The sequence below is a fragment of the Salvelinus sp. IW2-2015 genome, linkage group LG1 (assembly GCF_002910315.2).
Source record: "Salvelinus sp. IW2-2015 linkage group LG1, ASM291031v2, whole genome shotgun sequence".
Taxonomy (NCBI): Eukaryota; Metazoa; Chordata; class Actinopteri; order Salmoniformes; family Salmonidae; genus Salvelinus; species Salvelinus sp. IW2-2015.
The window spans coordinates 28,496,903-28,518,612 of NC_036838.1; the positions used below are offsets into that span (position 1 = coordinate 28,496,903).

General features: G+C 43.0%; 1 protein-coding gene across 1 annotated transcript in view; it reads left to right on the top strand.

The window, feature by feature from the left end:
• Positions 1 to 10,154, top strand: part of LOC111964296 (myosin heavy chain, fast skeletal muscle-like) — a 14,256-nt gene extending 4,102 nt beyond the window's left edge. The window contains 27 exon segments of the mRNA XM_070443666.1: positions 1 to 17; positions 83 to 395; positions 635 to 705; positions 1,006 to 1,093; positions 1,215 to 1,332; positions 1,469 to 1,592; positions 1,711 to 1,847; positions 1,938 to 2,193; positions 2,304 to 2,546; positions 2,640 to 2,816; positions 2,921 to 3,066; positions 3,157 to 3,247; positions 3,360 to 3,749; positions 3,853 to 3,979; positions 4,066 to 4,184; positions 4,291 to 4,487; positions 4,570 to 4,753; positions 4,829 to 4,994; positions 5,108 to 5,232; positions 5,338 to 5,646; positions 5,736 to 5,939; positions 6,032 to 6,157; positions 6,363 to 6,533; positions 6,628 to 6,732; positions 6,826 to 6,921; positions 7,733 to 7,867; positions 10,038 to 10,154. The exon segment at positions 1 to 17 is cut by the window's left edge and continues 133 nt beyond it. Coding sequence (XP_070299767.1) covers positions 1 to 17; positions 83 to 395; positions 635 to 705; positions 1,006 to 1,093; positions 1,215 to 1,332; positions 1,469 to 1,592; positions 1,711 to 1,847; positions 1,938 to 2,193; positions 2,304 to 2,546; positions 2,640 to 2,816; positions 2,921 to 3,066; positions 3,157 to 3,247; positions 3,360 to 3,749; positions 3,853 to 3,979; positions 4,066 to 4,184; positions 4,291 to 4,487; positions 4,570 to 4,753; positions 4,829 to 4,994; positions 5,108 to 5,232; positions 5,338 to 5,646; positions 5,736 to 5,939; positions 6,032 to 6,157; positions 6,363 to 6,533; positions 6,628 to 6,732; positions 6,826 to 6,921; positions 7,733 to 7,867; positions 10,038 to 10,058 — 4,256 coding nt within the window. The 3' untranslated portion in view covers positions 10,059 to 10,154.
• The last annotated feature ends 11,556 nt before the right edge of the window (positions 10,155 to 21,710 follow it).

Here is a 21,710-nt window from a genome sequence, read left to right on the forward strand (position 1 = left end):
GGTGAAATCTTAAGAAAGCAGACAATACAATAAAAGGAATGTCTGCTTATCAGTTTAATATTTCACATCTTGTCACCCACAGCCAATGGGCATCTTCTCCATCCTTGAAGAGGAGTGCATGTTCCCCAAGGCWTCAGACACTACCTTCAAGAGCAAGCTGTATGACCAGCATATTGGTAAAACCAAAGCGTTTGAGAAGCCTAAACCTGGGAAAGGCAAGGCTGAGGCCCACTTTGCCCTGGTGCACTATGCCGGTACTGTGGACTACAATGTCACAGGCTGGCTGGACAAGAACAAGGACCCCCTGAATGACTCCGTTGTGCAACTGTACCAGAAGTCCTCAGTCAAACTGTTGGCTATGCTGTATGTAGGAGCAGCAGCTTCACAAGCAGACGGTAYATCCCATAGTATCTAGAATTTCTCATACTACAAGATGAGACTATATCTACCCCTTCCCTTGTTATATAGTTCATGATTATAAAAGCATTGCGGTTGAAGTGGTCATTTGAGTTAAACTGATGGCATTGGTATTACTGGAAATCTCAGTACACTGGATTTATTTATGATTATAGTGAAATCATGTAAAAATCTAATTGGAATAAGAATATAACTGGCCTTACACATTTGTAAACAGATGCAGCAAGAGGAGGAGGAGGCAAGAAGAAGAAGGGTGGTTCCTTCCAGACTGTGTCTGCTCTGTTCAGGGTATCTACATGTATATTAACCTTTATTATGATGATGCACTACGGTGCAAAATGTAAATTGTGGGGGCTAATAGGTAATTATCATTTGTATTTCATTTTTTGGTTATGATAAGGTAAAACAGGTGTACTGTATAACATCTCTTTAAGTTGTTCATAGTTGATATTCTTTCAAATCCATAGGTATATTTCATCAATTGAAATGACTGGACATCTTACAGTGTGTGGCTTGAAATTTAAAAGTGTCAAACACAACTTTGTTTATTATAGAATCTCACAACTCACACTTTTTCCAATCCCACAGGAGAATTTGGGCAAGCTGATGACCAACTTGAGGAGTACCCATCCTCACTTTGTGCGCTGTTTGATTCCCAATGAATCAAAGACACCAGGTCTGGGCTCATTGTCAATTATTTGAATAATTGTTTATAAAGAATCTGAGAAAATAAGACTCCTTTACTGTACTGGTTAGCTTGAGGAAAGTCGTAGAACATGCTATTTCCTTGTCGTTAGGTCTGATGGAGAACTTCCTGGTCATCCACCAGCTGAGGTGTAATGGTGTACTGGAAGGCATAAGAATCTGCAGAAAGGGCTTCCCCAGCAGAATCCAATATGGTGACTTCAAGCAGAGGTAATTCATGTTCAGTAAGGGAAAATGCCAACAAGATGTTCAAGTACYTCTTTCATAGGCATGATCACATCAAATACACATTTATTTGGTGTTGTATTTTATTTATTTTTTATATCTCCCTTAATCATAATTTCAGATACAAAGTATTGAATGCAAGTGTCATCCCTGATGGACAATTTATTGACAACAAGAAGGCTTCAGAGAAGCTCCTGGGATCAATAGATGTGGACAAGAGTCAGTACAAGTTTGGGCACACCAAGGTAGAGCAATAGACAGCAGCATCACTTTTCCCACAAAAAAACAAAACGTTGAGCTCAATCAAAAAAAATACTAGTTCTATATTTTCKATAAATATAATCAAGATACATATTCCTATAGGTGTTCTTCAAAGCTGGTCTGTTGGGTACTCTGGAGGAGATGCGAGATGAGAAACTGGCTACTCTGGTGACAATGACTCAGGCTCTCTGCAGAGGTTACGTCATGAGGAAAGAGTTTGTCAAGATGATGGCGAGACGGTAGCTACACTATTTTAAAGAGTACATTTTATATTGAGCCAGTGAAGAGAATCCCCCCAAAACAATTTATTTTATGATTATTATTTACAGAGAAGCAGTTTACTCCATCCAATACAACATCCGCTCATTTATGAATGTGAAACACTGGCCATGGATGAAGCTGTACTTCAAGATCAAGCCTCTTTTAAAATCAGCAGAAACTGAAAAAGAGATGGCTGCAATGAAGGAAAACTTTGAGAAAATGAAGGAGGATCTGGCCAAGGCGTTGGCCAAGATAAAAGGGCTTGAGGAGAAAATAGTTTCTCTGTTGCAGGAAAATAATGATCTGCAGCTACAGAGAGCAGCGGTAAGTTAATAAATTGCTTGTTTAATACAAGATTAATATTAATCTTGTTCACGTCACTTTATTGGCGTTTGATTTCCAGTGTTGCTTCATTTCTGTTGTATTTGTTGTAGGAAGAGAATACTCTCTGTGATGCTGAGGAAAGATGTGAGGGACTCATCAAGAGTAAGATCCAGATGGAAGCCAAACTCAAAGAGACATTTGAGCGGCTGGAGGATGAGGAGGAGCTCAATGCTGAACTGACTGCCAAGAAAAGGAAACTGGAGGACGAGTGCTCTGAGCTGAAGAAAGACATTGATGACTTGGAGCTCACCTTGGCCAAAGTGGAAAAGGAGAAACATGCCACTGAAAATAAGGTTTAACATTTATTATAAGCAATTACGTTTTGTATTCATTTTAAATGTAAAAGACAGAGCATTGATGATTTGATATTGAATAATTCAATTTAGGTTAAAAACCTGACAGAGGAGATGTCTTCTCAAGATGAGAGCCTTATCAAGTTGACGAAGGAGAAGAAAGCCCTCCAAGAGGTGCACCAGCAAGTCCTTGATGATCTCCAGGCAGAGGAAGACAAAGTCAACAATCTGACCAAAGCCAAGACCAAGCTTGAACAGCAAGTGGATGATGTGAGAGATGCGACAACCTTAAAACAGCTTAATATTACCATCAAAGGAAATACAATAAATGAACAGTTAACCAAATATTGTGAAACTGTTCTTGTGTGGTCTAGTTGGAGGGTTCCCTTGAGCAAGAAAAGAAGGTCCGCATGGACCTTGAGAGAGCCAAGAGGAAGCTTGAAGGAGATCTGAAACTGGCCCTGGAGTCCTTGATGGACCTGGAGAATGACAAGCAGCAGTCTGATGAGAAGATCAAGAAGTAGTTTTAAAATCGAAACAGTTGTTGAACCATTCTCTCAGAACTGATTGCCGGATATATCTTTTAATATATACGTTTTATTTCAAACAGGAAGGACTTTGAGACAAGCCAACTTCTCAGCAAAATTGAAGATGAACAGGCATTGGGTGCTCAGCTTCAGAAGAAAATCAAAGAACTCCAGGTGAACTGTCGGTTCAATATACCACACTGAATAAGATTTATGAGATAGATTCACCATCTTCTGAATTGCATGTTTTAAGCAAATAAACATTTAAATCCATTATATATTTCAGGCCCGTATTGAAGAGCTGGAAGAGGAGATTGAGGCTGAACGTGCTGCTCGGGCAAAGGTTGAGAAGCAGAGGTCTGATCTCTCCAGGGAACTTGAGGAGATCAGTGAAAGGCTTGAAGAAGCTGGAGGTGCAACATCTGTCCAGATTGAGATGAGCAAGAAGCGTGAGGCTGAGTTCCAGAAGCTGCGTCGTGATCTTGAAGAGTCCACCCTGCAGCACGAGGCCACCGCTGCTGCTCTCCGTAGGAAGCAGGCCGACACTGTGGCAGAACTGGGAGAACAAATAGACAACCTCCAGCGTGTCAAGCAGAAGCTGGAGAAGGAGAAGAGTGAATACAAAATGGATATTGATGACCTCTCCAGCAACATGGAAGCTATCGCCAAGGCAAAGGTGGGAGATGATGTRGTTGCCAGAATACATTTTAAAAATATATAAATAAACTTATCAAAAAGCATGAAAAATTGCTCGATAACCTGTTGAACATTGTTGATAGGGTAATCTAGAGAAAATGTGCCGAAGCCTTGAGGATCAACTGAGTGAATTGAAGACAAAGAATGATGAGCATGTCCGCCAACTTAATGACATAAATGTTCAGAGAGCAAGGCTTCTGACTGAGAACGGTGAGTTTAAAATGAAAAGTTTGTATTTCTGTTTGTTTTCCATAATACCAAAAAAGCTAACTTCCAACTTTCTCTGTCTCAATCAGGTGAATTTGGTCGTCAGATGGAGGAGAAAGAATCTCTTGTTTCCCAGTTGACCAGGGCCAAGCAGACTTTCACACAGCAGATTGAGGATCTCAAAAGGCAGATTGAAGAGGAAGTGAAGGTTCAATGCCATCTTCTACTATACTGCATCTTTGTGATTCATATAAATGTTATATTTGGCTTAAGTGCTTAATTTGACTTCTCTCCCCCATACTGTTGACAATTAGGCCAAAAATGCCCTAGCCCATGGTCTGCAGTCATCCCGCCATGACTGTGATCTGCTTCGGGAGCAGTATGAGGAGGAGCAGGAGGCCAAGGCTGAACTGCAGCGAGCATTGTCCAAGGCCAACAGTGAGGTGGCTCAGTGGAGATCCAGATATGAAACTGATGCCATTCAGCGCACTGAGGAGCTTGAGGATGCCAAGTAATTGAAAAACATTCTACCACTCTTCATACTCACCAAAGTACCTACAATAGCTAAAATCTGAGTTTTTTTCTTTTGACAGGAAAAAGCTTACCCAGCGTCTGCAAGATGCACAGGAGGCTGTCGAAGCAACAAACTCCAAGTGTGCTTCTCTGGAGAAGACCAAGCAGAGACTCCTGGGTGAAGTGGAGGATCTCATGATTGATGTGGAGAGAGCTAATGCTTCAGCTGCCCTGCTTGACAAGAAGCAGAGGAACTTTGACAAGGTAATGTTTTGACTAAGATGTGAATACAGTAAAATCTATGCATTTGTGTATTAATTTACTTAACTGTTTTCCCAGGTTCTGACCGAGTGGAAGCAGAAGTACGAGGAGGGCCAGGCAGAGCTAGAGGGGTCTCTGAAAGAGGCCCGCTCTCTCAGCACCGAGCTGTTCAAGATGAAGAACTCCTATGAAGAATGTTTGGACCACCTGGAGACACTGAAGAGAGAGAACAAGAACCTGCAACGTATGGGGAAATAATAAAAAAAAWAAAAAAWAARAAATGTCAGTGCACCGTTTATGCTGTGTGGATACAAATCTACAATGTTGATCATTTCTCTCCCCTTTTCATTTCAATAGATGAGATCTCTGACCTGACTGAACTGGTCGGTGAGTCTGGAAAGAGCATCCATGAGCTGGATAAGGCAAAGAAGACAGTGGAGAATGAGAAGGCAGAAATCCAGGCTGCACTAGAGGAAGCAGAGGTATGCCCCACAAGAGTTTTTATGTCAACAAAGTGATCATGATGATATACATGTCATACCTAAATCCCTACATTACTTTGGTCATTGTTCAATTCTATTATTTAGGGCACACTGGAACATGAGGAATCCAAGATTCTTCGTATACAGCTGGAGCTCAACCAGATCAAAGGTGAAGTTGACAGGAAGCTGGCAGAGAAGGATGAGGAGACAGAGCAGATCAAGAGGAACAGCCAGAGGATGATGGACTCCATGCAGAGCACTCTGGACTCTGAGATCAGGAGCAGGAACGATGCCATGAGAGTCAAGAAGAAGATGGAGGGAGACCTCAATGAGATGGAGATTCAGCTGAGCCATGCCAACCGCCAGGCTGCTGAAGCCCAAAAACAGCTGAGGAACGTCCAGGGAGCGTTCAAGGTATATATACTTTATTTTTGTATGGAGTCCCAAATTAATTGTTATTTCTCTTTAGATGATGTTAGAATACATTTTCCTCTAAACCTCAGGATGCCCAACTGCAACTTGATGACGCCATACGCGTCGCAGATGACATGAAGGAACAAGTAGCCATGGTGGAGCGCAGGAATAACCTGATGATGGCTGAGATTGAAGAACTGAGGGCTGCCCTGGAGCAGACAGAGAGAGGCCGCAAAGTGGCCGAACAGGAGCTGGTTGATGCCAGTGAGCGTGTTGGACTGCTGCACTCTCAGGTACATATAAAATATTAACTTTCTCTCAGTTACAAATCGGGAGAGGTACAATCAAGTTTTGGCATGTGATTAAATGCCCCCCATTCATTCAGAATACTAGCCTCATCAACACTAAGAAGAAGCTGGAGGTTGACCTTATTCAGGTCCAAGGTGAAATGGAAGACACTGTCCAGGAGGCAAGAAATGCAGAGGAAAAGGCCAAGAAGGCCATCACTGATGTGAGTTTCATCTTCTGCCTTCTGTATCTATTTTGTTCAGATCCATTAGAATTTTCTTGAGTAATAATGACAATATCTTAGAATGAAAGCAAAAATAGTTTGGACATTTCATTTACATACACAATGAGCAAGTTTGACGTACTTTACCCTTTACAAGTATTGCAGAAGTGTTCATATAATCAATGTACACAACATATTACTCCAGGCTGCCATGATGGCAGAGGAGTTGAAGAAGGAGCAGGACACCAGCTCTCACCTGGAGAGGATGAAGAAGAACCTGGAGGTCACAGTGAAGGACCTGCAGCACCGCCTGGATGAGGCTGAGAATCTGGCCATGAAGGGCGGAAAGAAACAACTCCAGAAACTGGAGGCACGGGTATGTACTATACATTATTGCATATACGGATGTAGAGCAAGCTACATTATATATGAAACCTTAACTGATAAAAAATGGAACTCCTATATGTAAGGTCCGTGAACTGGAGAGTGAAGTTGATGCTGAACAGAAACGTGGAGCTGAAGCTATTAAAGGTGTTCGTAAATATGAGAGGAGAGTCAAGGAGCTCACCTACCAGGTACAACCATGAATCTTGATACTAAAAAACAAGATATTGTATACTGCAGTGGACCATTTGACAGGAAATGTCAATCTCTTGTAAACTGTGCAGACCGAAGAGGACAATAAAAATGTGAGCAGGCTGCAGGATCTGGTGGACAGGCTTCAGTTAAAAATGAAGGCCTACAAGAGAGCGGCTGAGGATGCTGTGAGTATGATACCCAATGACAGATTTTTAAAGTAATGGTGACATAATAAAAAAACGAATTGTGCTAATTATTTAAAAAAGATTTAAACAAATGAATAACTAACTATATGTTAGGTACTTATACGTACTTGTTTCAAGGAATCCTTAATAAATCAAGTTTGTTATTACGTTATAATAATGTAACAGAGGAAGTTGTTACTAAGTAAAGCAGACTGTAGATAAAGTAAAGTAGTGATCCTGTGTGGCTCAGTAGGTAGACCATGTCGCTCGCAACGCGAAGGGTCGTGGGTTTGAAGCTGCTGGGGCCACCTATACGTAAAATGTGGCCCCAGAAGATTCAAACCCACGACCCTTTGTGTTGCAAGCGCCATGGTCTATTACCTAATAACAAACTTAATTTACAGATTGACTGTTAAYTGCTTTTTTCATTAAAGCATCTGCTCAAAGGCATATATTATTATATTATAAATAGGCCTAGTAAATAATGATGGTTATTGGAAAAGATGGAAATATATTTTGTACATATAAAATCGTATCTAAGGTACAGCTTGCAGTAAATAAGGAGCACAATATAAAATGGGATATGTAATACAACCCAAATGATATGAAACCCGAATAAAGTCAAAGAATCAAGTTTACTGAGACCTTTTACCGTGTAGTTGGTTTCTGTTGTACTTTTGGTATGATCATTACTTCTTTATTTATAAGATTTGGATGATGATAAGGTAAACAATTCATAAGAAGTTTGAACTTTGCATGTTTTGCCAAACATGCAGCATCATTGTTGAAATTTATATTTGCAATCCTACAGGAGGAGCAGTCCAACATTCACCTGTCCAGGTACAGGAAGCTGCAGCATGAGCTGGAGGAAGCTCAGGAGCGTGCCGACATCTCTGAGTCCCAGGTCAACAAGTTGAGAGCCAAGAGCCGTGAAATTGGTAGCAAGGTACGATTACATTTAACAACGTTTATAAAAAAGAAATACGAAAAAATCGAATCACACAAAACAAGCATTTGTTGCTAAATCTTTATTACATTGTGCCAGTCCCGTAGTAAACTTCAAGGAGAAGATATACAGTTGAAGTCTGAAGATTACATACACCTTAGCCAATTACATTTAAACTCAGTTTTTCACAATTCCTGACATTTAATCCTCGTAAAAAATCCTAGTCTTAGGTCAGTTAGGATCACCACTTTAGTTTAAGAATTTGAAATGTCAGAATAATAGCAGAGAGAATTATTTATTTCAGCTTTTTTTTTTTTTCATCACATTCCCAGTGGGTCAGAAGTTTACATTCACTCAATTAGTATTTGGTAGCATTGCCTTTAAATTGTTTAACTTGGGTCAAACCTTCTCGGGTAGCCTTCCACAAGCTTCCCACAATAAGTTGGGTGAATTTTGGCACATTCCTTCTGACAGAGCTGGTGTAACGGAGTCAGGTTTCTAAGCCTCCTTGCTCACACACACTTTTTCAGTTCTGCCCAGAAATTTACATTTTTTACATTTTAGTCATTTAGCAGACGCTCTTATCCAGAGCGACTTACAGTAGAGTGCATACATTTGTTTTTTTTTTTTTTACATACTGAGACAAGGATATCCCTACCGGCCAAACCCTCCCTACCGGCCAAACCCTCCCTAACCCGGACGACGCTATGCCAATTGTGCGTCGCCCCACGGATCTCCCGGTTGCGGCCGGCTGCGACATAAGCCTGGGCGCGAACCCAGCCCAGCCTGGGCGCRAACCCAGAGACTCTGGTGGCRCAGCTAGCACTGCGATGCAGTGCCCTAGACCACTGCGCCACCCGGGAGACCACCCGGGAGAAATGTTCTATGGGATTGAGGTCAGGGCTTTGTGATGGCCACTCCAATACCTTGACTTTGTTGTCCTTAAGCCATTTTGCCACAACTTTGAAAGTATGCTTGAGGTCATTGTCCATTTGGAAGACCCATTTGCGACCAACCTTTAACTTCCTGACTGACGTCTTGAGATGTTGCTTCAATATATCCACATAATTTTCCGCCCTCATGATGCCATCTATTTTATGATGTGCACCAGCCCCTCCTGTAGCAAAGCACCCCCACAACATGATTCTGCCTCCCCCGTGCTTCACGGTTGGGATGGTGTTCTTTGGCTTGCAAGACTCCCCCTTTTTCCTCCAAACATAATGATGCTCATTATGGCCAACAGTTCTATTTCTGTTTCATCAGACCAGAGGACATTTCTCCAAAAAGTATGATCTTTGTCTCCATCTGCAGTTGCAAACCGTAGTCTGGCTTTTTTATGGCGGTTTTGGAGCAGTGGCTTCTTCCTTGCTGAGCGGCCTTTCAGGTTATGTCGATGTAGGACTTGTTTACCTGTGGATATAGATACTTTTGTACCTGTTTCCTCCAGCATCTTCACAAGGTCCTTTGCTGTTGTTCTGGGATTGAGATGCACTTTTCACACCAAATTACGTTCATCTCTAGGAGACAAAACGTGTCTTCTTCCTGAGGGGTATGACGGCTGCATGGTCCCATGGTGTTAATACTTGCTCGCTATTGTTTGTACAGATGAACCTGTACCTTCAGGTGTTTGGAAATTACTGCCAAGGATGAACCAGACTYGTGGAGGTCTTCATTTTTTTTCTGAGGTCTTGGTCTTGGAAGGTAGGCCTTGAAATACATCCACAGGTACACCTCCAATTGACTCAAATTATGTAAATTAGCCTATCTGAAGCTTCTAAAGTCATGACATCATTTTCTGGAATTTTCCAAGCTGTTTAAAGGCACAGTCAACTTAGTGTATGTAAACTTCTGACCCACTGGAATTGTGATACAGTGAATTATAAGTGAAATAATCTGTCTGTGAACAATTGTTGGAAAAATTACTTGTGTCATGCACAAAGTAGATGTTCTAACCGACTTGCCAAAACTATAGTTTGTTAACAAGAAATTTGTGGAGTGGTTGATAAACGAGTTTTAATGACTCCAACCTAAGTGTATGTAAACTTCCGACTTCAACTGTATACTGTAATACTTTGCAATGCGGCAAATGGTTAATATATAAACTTTAAAAATCCCATTATGGTAAAGTATAAGCAAGACGTTTTTTTATTCTTTTCACATTCTTTTCCAGGGGAATGTGGCTGAAGAGTGAGGGACGAAGTCCAGATGAGACACATTATCAACAGGTCATACAATATGATTTTTGGTAAAATGTTCTCATGAATCAAAAATAAATCTGCAAACCATATCCATACCTTGTCAATTGTTTTCATAATTTATCAGTGAAATGAATTGAGTCATACAAACACCTTCTTCCTCGGATATCACTGATTGAACCACTAATACATGCCTGATGATGTCGTATTCCTCCTAAACATCATCACACAGTTACATTAGTCAGTACATTATCACCGTTCCTGCTGCTGTATTGACATTTAATGAATAAAACTGTAGCTAATATTGTTTTGACTTCTTGTAATTTAGCTCCACATGCATAAATTCAGCATTCGTCTTTCCATATACAGTATAACAGCATGTGAACAACAGACCACCTGGTGTCCCTTTCAGGGTATAGCTGAGCTATGCCAATATGGGGTCCATATCAGTCCTTTGATAAAACTGGTATTCCTTTGTTTACCCACAAATATTCTGTCAAAGTATCATCTGTAGGTCTGGGAGGGGGGGGGGGTGGGGGGTCATTTCTCCTCTAAAACCTCAAGATAATTTAGATGTATTTTACTGCCCACTTTTTTCATTGGTCCAACACATCAATCCATTTACTTACCACAAAGTAGCATTGCAAAATAGTGTAGGCTMCCTGCAAAACTTAAACTGATAGTTGTAATACATATCTACTTGACACAAAATATAAAAATGAAAGAGGTACAACATAAARATTTACGTGTTTGCTAAAATTTGGACATACAGTACCGTTGCCAAGGAGGGGCTAAATCACCACTGAAGAGAGCGAGCGAGACAGTTTTATACGAAAGGTTGTAGCAAAATAAGGCTTAAAACACTTGGTGACAAATAGCTAGGCTGCGAGAGCATTGCTGAGCAGGCAGCTATGTTTGTATTCCATCCTAATAAGAACACAGGGGAGGGTACGAGATCAGTTATCACATTTTGATTGAATATATTACCTATTTTATACTGTGCAAACTCCTCAGAATTGTTCATCTTGTGTTCACCTTACTTCATATGGGGAACAAACACTTAAGGAAAGGTCAGTCGGCAAGGTTAGCCTTTAGTCTCCAGTTCATGTATCAGGACAAAGTAGAGCAAAGGGGGGCCATTAACTACCTACAGTGCCTTCAGAAAGTATTCAGACCCCTTGACTTTGTCTACATTTCATTGTGTTACAGTCTGAATTGAAAATGGATTAAATTGAGATTGTTTGTCACTTGCCTACACACAATACCCCTTAATGTCAAAGTGGAATGATGTTTTTGAAATGTTTTCAAAACAATAAAAAAATGTAAAGCTGAAATGTCTTGAGTCAATAAGTAKTCAACCCCTTTATTAAGTTAATGAGTAAAATGTGTTTAACAAGTCACATAATAAGTTGCATGGACTCTCTGTATGCAATAATAGTGTTTAACATGATTGTTGAATGACTACCTCATCTTTATACCACACACATACAATTATATGTAAGGTCCCTCAGTCGAGCAGTGAATTTCAAATACAGATTCAACTACAAAGACCAGGGAGGTTTTCCAATGCCTCACAAAGAAGGGCACATATTGGTAGATGGGTAAAAAAAGAAGAAGCAGATATTGAATATCCGTTAGCATGGTGAAGTTATTAATTACACTTTGGATGGTGTATCAATACACTCAGTCACTACAAAGACACAAGTGTCCTTCCTAACTCAGTTGCCAGAGAGGAAGGAAACCGCTCAGGGATGTCAGCATGAGGCCAATGGGGACTTTAAAACAGTTACAAAGTTTAATGGCTGTGATAGGTGAAAACTGAGGATGGATCAACAACATTTTAGTTACTCCACAATACTACCCTAATTGTATGAAAAGAAGGAAGCCTGTACATAATAAACCTATTCCAAAACATGTATCCTGTTTGCAACAATGTACTAAAGTAATAGTGCAAAAATGTGGTAAAATGTGCTAACGTGAGCTAGAATGACGTTGTATAAAACAGCCAACTTTCCGGGACATAGATATGTCTTATATGGGCAGACAACTACAATTCTTGTTGATCTAACTGCAGTGTCCAATTAACAGTAGCTATTACAGTGAAAAAAGACCATGCTATTGTTTGAGGAGAGTGCACAACAACAAAATACTTTTATCACGGCAACTGGTTTGATACATTCACCTCTGAAGGTAAATAATGTACTTACATTCAGTAATATTGCTCTGATTTGTCATCCTGAGGTTCCCAGAGATAAAATGTAGCATAGTTTTGTTTGATAAAATCTATTTGTACATTCAAATGTAGGAACTGGGGTCTACAGTTTGACCCCACTGCTGTCTCTTGCTCCACACCTGGGAGTGTGTAAACTATAATTTTTTATTAACATAGCATTTTTGTATGTTCTCAATAGTTATGTACTTGAAAATGTATCAATTGACCAATTCGGAATATTTGGGCAAACTCCTGGCAGACTTGATACAAAATATTGTGCAGTAATGTAATTCTTCACTGGATCAGTCTGAAATGTTGCACACACGCTGCTGCCATCTGGTGGCCAAACTATATATGACACTAGACTCCAATCTGAAAGTATAGCCTTTCTCTTGCACTTCAAAGATGATGGAACAAAACAAAAAAAATATGCATGTTTTTCTTGTTTGTATTATCTTTTACCAGATCAAGTGTGCTATATTTTTCTACATTAATTTCACATTTCCACAAACTTCTAAGTGTTTCCTTTCAAATGGTATTAAGAATATGCATATCCTTGCTTCAGGGCCTGAGCTACAGGCAGTTAGATTTGGGTATGTCATTTTAGGTGAAAATTWAAAAATGGGTACGATCCTTAGGTTAGGTTTTAAGCCACATCACTTCCTATTAGGTTATGTAATCTTGCCCCTGAAAAAAACACCTATTGATAAGAGGCTATTTAGAAGCAAACTACAAWTTTAGTTTTTGGTCAATTAAGTTTTAAACTAGAGTACGCTACACTATTTTGTTAAATACATTTCTTACAAAGACTACTGCCTGCACAAACTATAACTTTAAACTATAGAGATTTCCCAGAAAATAAAAAATATATACTGTACATACACTGTATATATTATATATATAAAACAATTCTGCAGTCCTTTATATTTCATTTTCAAGGAGATAAGTCATTTTCCACTGTCATGAGTTATCATCATTCTCAGAAGCCCAACTTTGCTCCCTTGTCACATCAAAGACATGTCACATCAAAGGATTCAGGAACAGTATGCTAGTGACATTTGAGAGCTTCTCCACTGCTAAACTGCAGTGCCAAGGTGAATTAGGGGAGACTAGTGTCAACATAAGACCAACACAATGTCTAAACTTCAGTAACTGATATCCTTCGCAGAACAACATTTACACAACGTTAAGAAATGGTCAATCACAAGTGACCTATTCTATAAATACATAATGAAATTCAACCAACAATTTTGGGAGGCTTAATATCCAATGTGACCAGGTCGCCATGCAATCTTCCAATAATGCATTCTATTAGAGAACAGAGGTCTTAATCTAGAATTAAATATTATTGTCAGGAATAACTTCATAATTKACATAGTTACATTTATTAGATCATCCTTTTTATGTTCAACAATGCTCACAATAGCTTTACTAAATGTATAAGTATTAAAACAATATAACTGATCTCTGTGAAACCMCAGAAATATCAGTGGCATGTTTAGTATCGATATGTGTTAATGACAGACAAAAGATACCAGATCAGTGGTAAAAATACATAACCAAACAGTACAAACAGAGCAAGCCATCACTGACTGGACACGTATCGCTCTATATAAGACGCCTTGCAGAACTCCTCCAAGGGCTGATAGGGAACCAGTCAAGGTGAGTTCTCATAATATGTGAGTCATACTCATATAGCCTTGGAAAGAGCCAACAGCTCAATCAGTGATGTTAGGTATTTGTATAGGTACTTTCTAGTGGAATGTTATTGTGTCTCTTTCTGCTTTTTCAGTGTCTCACACTTATCATGCATGTTTGACCTGTTGCATACTTAGAAATGTGCCTTGTTGTAGACAGACGGGGTGTCTGAGGTTTGCTCTCACAAGGTCGGTTCATCAGGAGTGGAAATATTGTCTGAACGCCCAGACTGTGGTTGCCAGGTGTTCTCCTCYTCTGCAGCTGGTCTCTGGGTATCTTTCTGTAACCCGTAGCGATAGTAAAAATATGCTGAGGGGGAAATACCTCGTCAGAGATTCTGACTAAACTCCACATTAAATCCTGTTTGTCTGTAATCTCCCGGCTGGAGTGAATAAACATACATTCACTTAAGCTTGACTTTGTGGTCCTTAGTGGTTATTTCCACAACAATYTGGCATCACGACCAAGGATSTGTGATTCTGTCTGAGGAAGGCATCGGTGAGGGTCTGCGAAGGAGACACCGGTGGCACTCTTCGTGGGAAAGTGAAGGAAATTCCTGCCCGACCAAAGACGACTAGGACCCACCCTGACTAGACCACCACTGGAGACTACCAGGGGGGAARCACCACATTCACGAATCTGAACAGGACAACCCAMTGAATTTCAGTAAGTCATTTAAATGAATTTGTAGCGAAAATAAAAGTAGTGACAAGGATCCTAAATCCCAGAAAGAGGAATTGGCKGGGCTAGTGAGAGCCCCATTGGCAGTACTGTTTATATGCATAAGATAAATGTCTATGTAGCCTGAGAGCTACAAGTAGTGAAAATAGCAACAGGATAAATGTCTATGTTTAAAAATAMAAWAAATAAAAATGAACCTTTATTTAACTAGGCAAGTCAGTTAAGAACAAACTCTTATTTACAATGACGGCCTACCAAAAGGCAARAGGCCTCCTGTGGGGACGGGGGCTRGGATTAAAATGTTTAAATTAWATAAAAACATAGGACAAAACATACATCACGACAAGAGAGACACCACAACACTACATAAAGAGAGACCTAAGACAACAGCATAGAATGGCAGCAACACAACACGCCACAACATAATAGCAACTGTCACAGGTCAGGTTTTCTCCCTTGAGTGTACTACCTGAGGTTGCCACTGGAGAGCGCCCCTGGGTTACTTCTAGTATCCAGGTGACCCTGATTGGGCTTATTGGGAAACTGTGGCGGTTTCTAACCCTCCACTTCCTACCAGCTCATCGTCTTCCTCCCCTCGGGAGCCTCCTCTCCCAGCACTGGAGCGCTGTGAGGGGCATCCTGGGAGGTGTCGTAGGTTCCTGCTCCAATGTTCGGTGGTCTTCGAGCTGCAGGCATCAGCATTTCCCACTGAGCGTTCCAGAGTGGCATATGTCATCTTCTTGCTCTCAGGACAGGCTCTGGCTTCGGCCACGGTCATCTGGGAGCAGCAATCAATTTGATTCAATTGGCAAAGCTTCACCCAGGAGATGAGGAGGGTTTTTGATCACCCCATCAGTGGCAGGAACGCTGTTTGCGATTGCGATTCGGCAGGGCAGCCGGAGCATAGCTGATTAAGCCATTTACTTCCGGACGCTCGCCGCTGAGAGCGGTTGGGATATAGAGGCACTTCACTCAGTCTTTCTGAATGGACTCAGCGAGATTCTCAAGGACGAACTGGCTTCCTGGGACAACCCTGACACTCTGGAGGAGCTTATCACTCTGGCCATCAATTCGGCTATGGTTCTCCTTCATATCCTTCAAAGGAGCCGATGCAATTGGGAGGTGCCAGACTTTCCACTCTGGAGAGTCAGATACAGTTTCCTGCGGCCGATACAGTACGCACCTTGCTTCCGGCCAACCTGCGGTGGGACAATGGACAGGTGGACATTCCTGCTTTCATAGACTCTGGGGCTACCGGCGGTTTTCTGGATCGCACATTAGCTCGCCAACAGAGGCTGCCACTCACTAAGCTGGACACTCCGTTGTCAGTCACTGTGCTGGATGGTCAACCCCTANGTCAGATACAGTTTCCTGCGGCCAATACGGTATGCACCTTGCTTTCAGCCAACCTGCGGTGGGACAAGGGACAGTTGGACATATCGACTTTCATAGACTCTGGGGCTACTGGCTGTTTTCTGGATCGCACATTAGCTCTCCAACAGAGGCTGCCACTCACTAAGCTGGACACTCCGTTGTCGGTCACAGCACTGGATGGTCAACCCCTAGGGTCTGGGAAGGTGAAGCAACTCACCATGCCTATTCAACTACGAGTTCTGGATGACCATGTGGAGCTTATCCAGTTACATCTGGTGGACTCTCCTGAGCTTCCCCTGGTTCTTGGACATCTGTGGCTTTCCACCCATAATCCTCAAATTGACTGGCCTTCAGGAAGAGTTCTGGGATGGAATCCTTCATGTCAGTTCACCTGCCAGCAACTCTCTTCACACCTTTCCAGTCCTGCTCATCTGGAGACTTCCAATCCTCCTGTTCCTCTGGCTGGCAATGACATGCCTGACCTTTCCCGCGTACCTCGGGATTACTGGGATTTGGGTCAGATCTTACGCAAATAAAGGGCCAGCAAACTACCTCCTCACAGGCCCTATGATTGTGCCATCAACCTCCTGTCTGGTACCACTACTCTGAGAGGAGGGCTGTATTCTCTCTCAGGTCCAGAGACTGCAGCCATGAACAGTCATATTGAGGAGGTGCTGGCGGCTAATTTAATTTGTCCGTCCACTTCACCTGCAGGAGCGGGGGTTTTCTTTTTTGGGAAGAAGGATGGGGGATTACGTCCCTGTATCGATTACTGGGATTTAAATAACATTACCAACAAGAACCGTTACCCCTTCCTCTCCTGTCATCAGCTTTTGAGAGACTCCAGGGAGCTACGGTTTTCTCTAAATTGGATTTACGGATGCGCACAATCTGGTGCGCATCTGACAGGGAGATGAGTGGAAGACAGCGTTCAACACTCCTTGTGGACATTATGAGTACCGGCTCATGCCGTTTTGACTTACTAATGTTCTAGCCGTTTTCCAGGCCCTGGTTAATGATGTGATGCACGACCTTCACCAGTTCGTGTTTGTGTACCTGGATGACATCCTTATCTTCTCGTCCAAAATGTCCGCCAGGTTCTTCAAAGACTCCTCGCTCATCACTTGTTCATGATGCCCGAAAAGTGTGAGTTTCACGTTCCTCAGATCTCCTTCCTGGAGTACATCGTTTGTCAGGGCTGTGTACTGATGGACTCCCAAAAGGTAGGAGTGATGGTCAACTGGCCACAACCCAGCAAGGTCAAGCAAGTTCAATGTTTTTGGGTTGTGCTAATTTCTACCGGAGATTTGTGAGAAACTTTAGTGCTGTGGCGGCGCCATTAACAACGCTCACCAAGAGCTTGGCTGGGCATGTAAGCTGGACCCCTGCAGCTGAGAAGGCGTTCCAGGACCTGAAACGTGTTTTTTTCTGCACCCATTATTGTTCATGCGGATCCTTCTCTTCCATTCGTGGTAGAGGTGGATGCCTCTGACGTTGGTGTGGGGGTGGTTCTGTCTCAGCGCTCGGCCAAAGACCAAAAGCTTCATCCCTGTGCCTTCTTCTCCAGGCGTCTCACTCCAGTGGAGAGGAACTATGATGTCAGCAATCGGGAGCTTCTTGCAGTCAAACTGGCTTTGGAGGAGTGGCGGCACTGGTTGGAGGGCTCGGAACATCCCTTTACTGTTTGGACTGACCACAAGAACCTGGCCTAATCCCGACAGGTTCGTTGAGCTCTCTTCTTCACTCGGTTCAGATTTACGTTATCTTAGCGTCCGGGTTCTAGGAACGTGAAGCCGGATGCTCTTTCTCGCCAGTTCCCCAGCTCCACTGAGAATCGGCCGCTTGAACCCATCATTACCAGGCCGCTCATCCTCACGCCGGTGTCCTGGGGTATAGAGACTGTAGTGAGGGAGGCACAAGGTAGGGAGGCAGATCCAGACGGCTGTCCATCAAACAGACTTTTTGTTCCTCTTGGGGCACGGTCCAAGATACTTCAGTGGGCTCACTCGTCACGTCTCACCTCTCATCCGGGAAGGCAGCGAACGCTAGAGTTTTTGAGGATGAGGTTTTGGTAGCCCTCGGCGGAGGCGGACACTCAAACCTTTGTGGCTGCCTTTCCGACATGCACACGGAACAAGACTCCTCGTCAGCAGCCTCCGGGGCTTCTTCATCCATTACCAACACTTGCTCGACCCTTGTCCCATCTCTCTATGGATTTCATCACGGGTCTTCCATCCTCAGACGGACACACGGTTATTCTGGTCATTGTGGACCGCTTTTCCAAGGCGGCACATTTCATTCCGCTGCCTAAACTTCCATCTGCCCATGAGACTGCTCAGCTAGTCATTCAACATGTTTTCCGCCTTCACGGACTTCCTCTGGACATAGTCTCCGACTGGGGCCCCCAGTTTGCCTCCAGATTTTGGAGGGCATTCTGTATTCTTCTGGCGTCATCAGCCAGTCCGGGTTATCACCCTCAGTTCAATGGTCAAACTGAGCAGGTGAACCAGGATCTGGAGACTGCCTTATGGTGCTGTGTGTATGCCAACCCCACCACTTGGAGTCAGCTCCTTCCCTGGGTGGAGTATGCACACAACACTCTCCAGTGTTCCTCCACTGGCCTGTCACCATTGCAGGTGTTGTACGGTTACAAGCCCCCCCTGTTTCCAGATCAAGAGATTGAAGTGGCGGTTCCGTCCGCTCAGCGCCTCATCTCTCATTCCCGCCGGACCTGGAAGAGGGCTCAGTGAGCGCTCTGGAGGTCCTCAGCTCAGGTTCAACGACAGGCCAACAGTCATCGCTGCCCGAATCCCCTCCTGTGTCCAGGCCAAATGTTCTGGTTGTTTATTAGGGATTTGCCTCTACGTGTGGAATCTAGGAAGTTGGCTCCCCACTACGTTGGGCCATTCAAGGTTCTACAGCACATCAATCCAGTGGCCTATCGCCTTCGTCTTCCCCGGTCCATGAGGGTTCATCCCACCTTCCACATCTCCAGACTCAAGCCTGTGGTGTTCAGTCCTCTGGTTCCGGCCACCCGGCCTCCACCTTTGCCTCGCATGATAGCTGGACAGCCAGCCTACACGGTGCAACGCATCCTCTCCAGTCGTCAATTCCGGTGAGGGACTCAGTATCTCGTGGACTAGGAGAGTTACGGGCCTGAGGAACGTTCCTTGGTTCCGGCCCGGGACATTTTGGACCCCGGACTCATTCGGGTCTTCTGTCGACGTTCAGCTACCCTTGGTGGAATGTCGGGAGCCGTTCCTTGAGGGGGGGGGGGCTGTCACAGGTCAGGTTTTCTCCCTTGCGTGTACTACCTGAGGTTTCCACTGGTAAGCACCCCTGGGTTACTTCTAGTATCCAGGTGACCCTGATTGGGCTTATTGGGATCACCTGCTGGATGACTATTTAGGTTCCTATGTAGACTGTGCCAGTTGCTCAGGTCTCGTGTTTTGTTCATTGTTCTCGTGTGCCCTTGCCTTGTTGTTTTGCTATGAAGACCTTAAGTAAATATTCTGGATTTACCCTTACCTCTGCCTGCTGTGTTTCCCTGCGCCTGGGTCTGAGTTCATACTAGCACTAATGTCACAGCAACACAACATGGCAGCAGCACAACATGGTAGCAGCACAACATGGTAGCAGCACAAAACATGGTACAAACACTATTGGGCACAAACAACAGCACAAAGGGCAAGAAGGTAGAGACAACAATACATCATGGAAGCAGCCACAACTGTCAGTAAGAGTGTCCATGAGTCTTTGAATGAAGAGATCGAGATGAAAACTGTCCAGTTTGGGTGTTTGTTGCAGCTCGTTCCAGTCGCTAGCTGCTGCGAACTGAAAAGGGGAGCGACCCAGGGATGTGTGTGCTTTGGGACCTTTAACAGAATGTGACTGGCAGAATGGGTGTTGTATGTGCGGATGAGGGCTGCAGTAGTTATTTTAGATGGGTGGAGTGAGGCCTAAGAGTTTTGTAAATAAGCATCAACCAGTGGGTCTTGCAACAGTATACAGAGACAAACCTATTTACAGAGGAGTATAGAGTGCAGTGATGTGTCCTATAAGGAGCATTAGTGGCAAATCTGATGGCCAAATGGTAAAGAACATTCTAGCCGCTTGAGAGCACCTTTACCGGCCGATCTATGAATTACGTCTCCGTAATCTAGCATGGGTAGGATGTCATCTAAATACTATAAACATCAAGAAAACCCAGTCAGTTGATTATTGACAAGTTTTCCAACACTTTTGATAAACAGACAAAAATAGAAATTGGCCTATAACAGTTAGGATCAGCTTGATCTCCCTAAAAATAAAGAACGCACCGTGCCTGCCTTCCAAGCAAGAAGCAGACACAGAGAGGAGAGACAGGTTCAAAAGGTCAGAGATAGGCTTGGGATGACAGGGGCAGCAACCTTAAAGAAGAAAGGGTCTTAACCATCTGACCCAGATGGTTTTTTGCAGTCAAGTTTAAGGAGCTCCTTTGGCACCTCGGACATGCCACATTTGTGGCCTGCTGGAGGTCATTTTGCAGGCTCTGGCATGCACCTCCTTGCACAAGGCGGAGTAGCGGTCCTGCTGCTGGGTTGTTGCCCTCCTACGGCCCTCCACGTCTCCTATGTACTGGCCTGTCTCTGGTAGCGCCTCCATGCTCTGGACACTACGCTGACAGACACAGCAAACCTTTTTGCCACAGCTCGCATTGATGTGCCATCCTGGATGAACTGACTACCTGAGCCACTTGTGTGGGTGTAGACTCCGTCTCATGCTACCACTAGAGTGAGAGCACCGTCAGCATTCAAATGTGACCAAAACATCAGCCAGGAAGCATAGGAACTGAGAAGTTGTTTGTGGTCACCACCTGTAGAATCACTCCTTTTTTGGGGTGTCTTGCTAATTGCTATAATTTCCACCTTTTGTCTATTCCATTTGCACAACAGCATGTGAAATTTATTGTCAATCAGTGTTGCTTCCTAGTGGACAGTTTGATTTCATAGAAGTGTGATTGACTTGGAGTTACATTGTGTTGTTTAAGTGTTCCCTTTATTTTTTTGAGCAGTGTATAAATAGTTAAGTAAAGTACAGATACCCCAAAAAACTACTTAAGTAGTAAAGTATTTTACGTAAGTACTTTACACCACCACAGAAGGGGATTTATCGCTGATTTAAGATAAATTGTCAACCCTGTTACGTACAACCTGTCACTTTATTCAGCACTTAATAGGCACTTACTGTAGTATTTTTTTAATTTAGCATCTTGAGATGGGAAAACTTGTTTTATGAAGATGTGCTCTTTATGACAGAATGTTAAAGTTGGTGAAATCCAACGTTTTTTATGACCAAGTTACAAGGCACCAAATTGGTGGAACGACCCACCTAATTAGCACTTACCAGTTTTGCTGTGCGTGATGAATTCAGTCTAGCATGTTTCTGCACTTAAAGGTTGTGTTGATTATGCTGATGATTATGATGGTGATGATGGTAATGATGTATGATGGTGATGATGATGATGAGGGTGATGACGACGATGACGATGATGATGATGATGATGATTATGATGGTGATGATGATTATGATGGTGATGATGATGATTGTCATGATGATTATTATGATGATGATGATTATGAGTGATATGAGATGATTATTGTGGTGATGATGTGATGTATGATGACGTGGTGATGATAGGGTG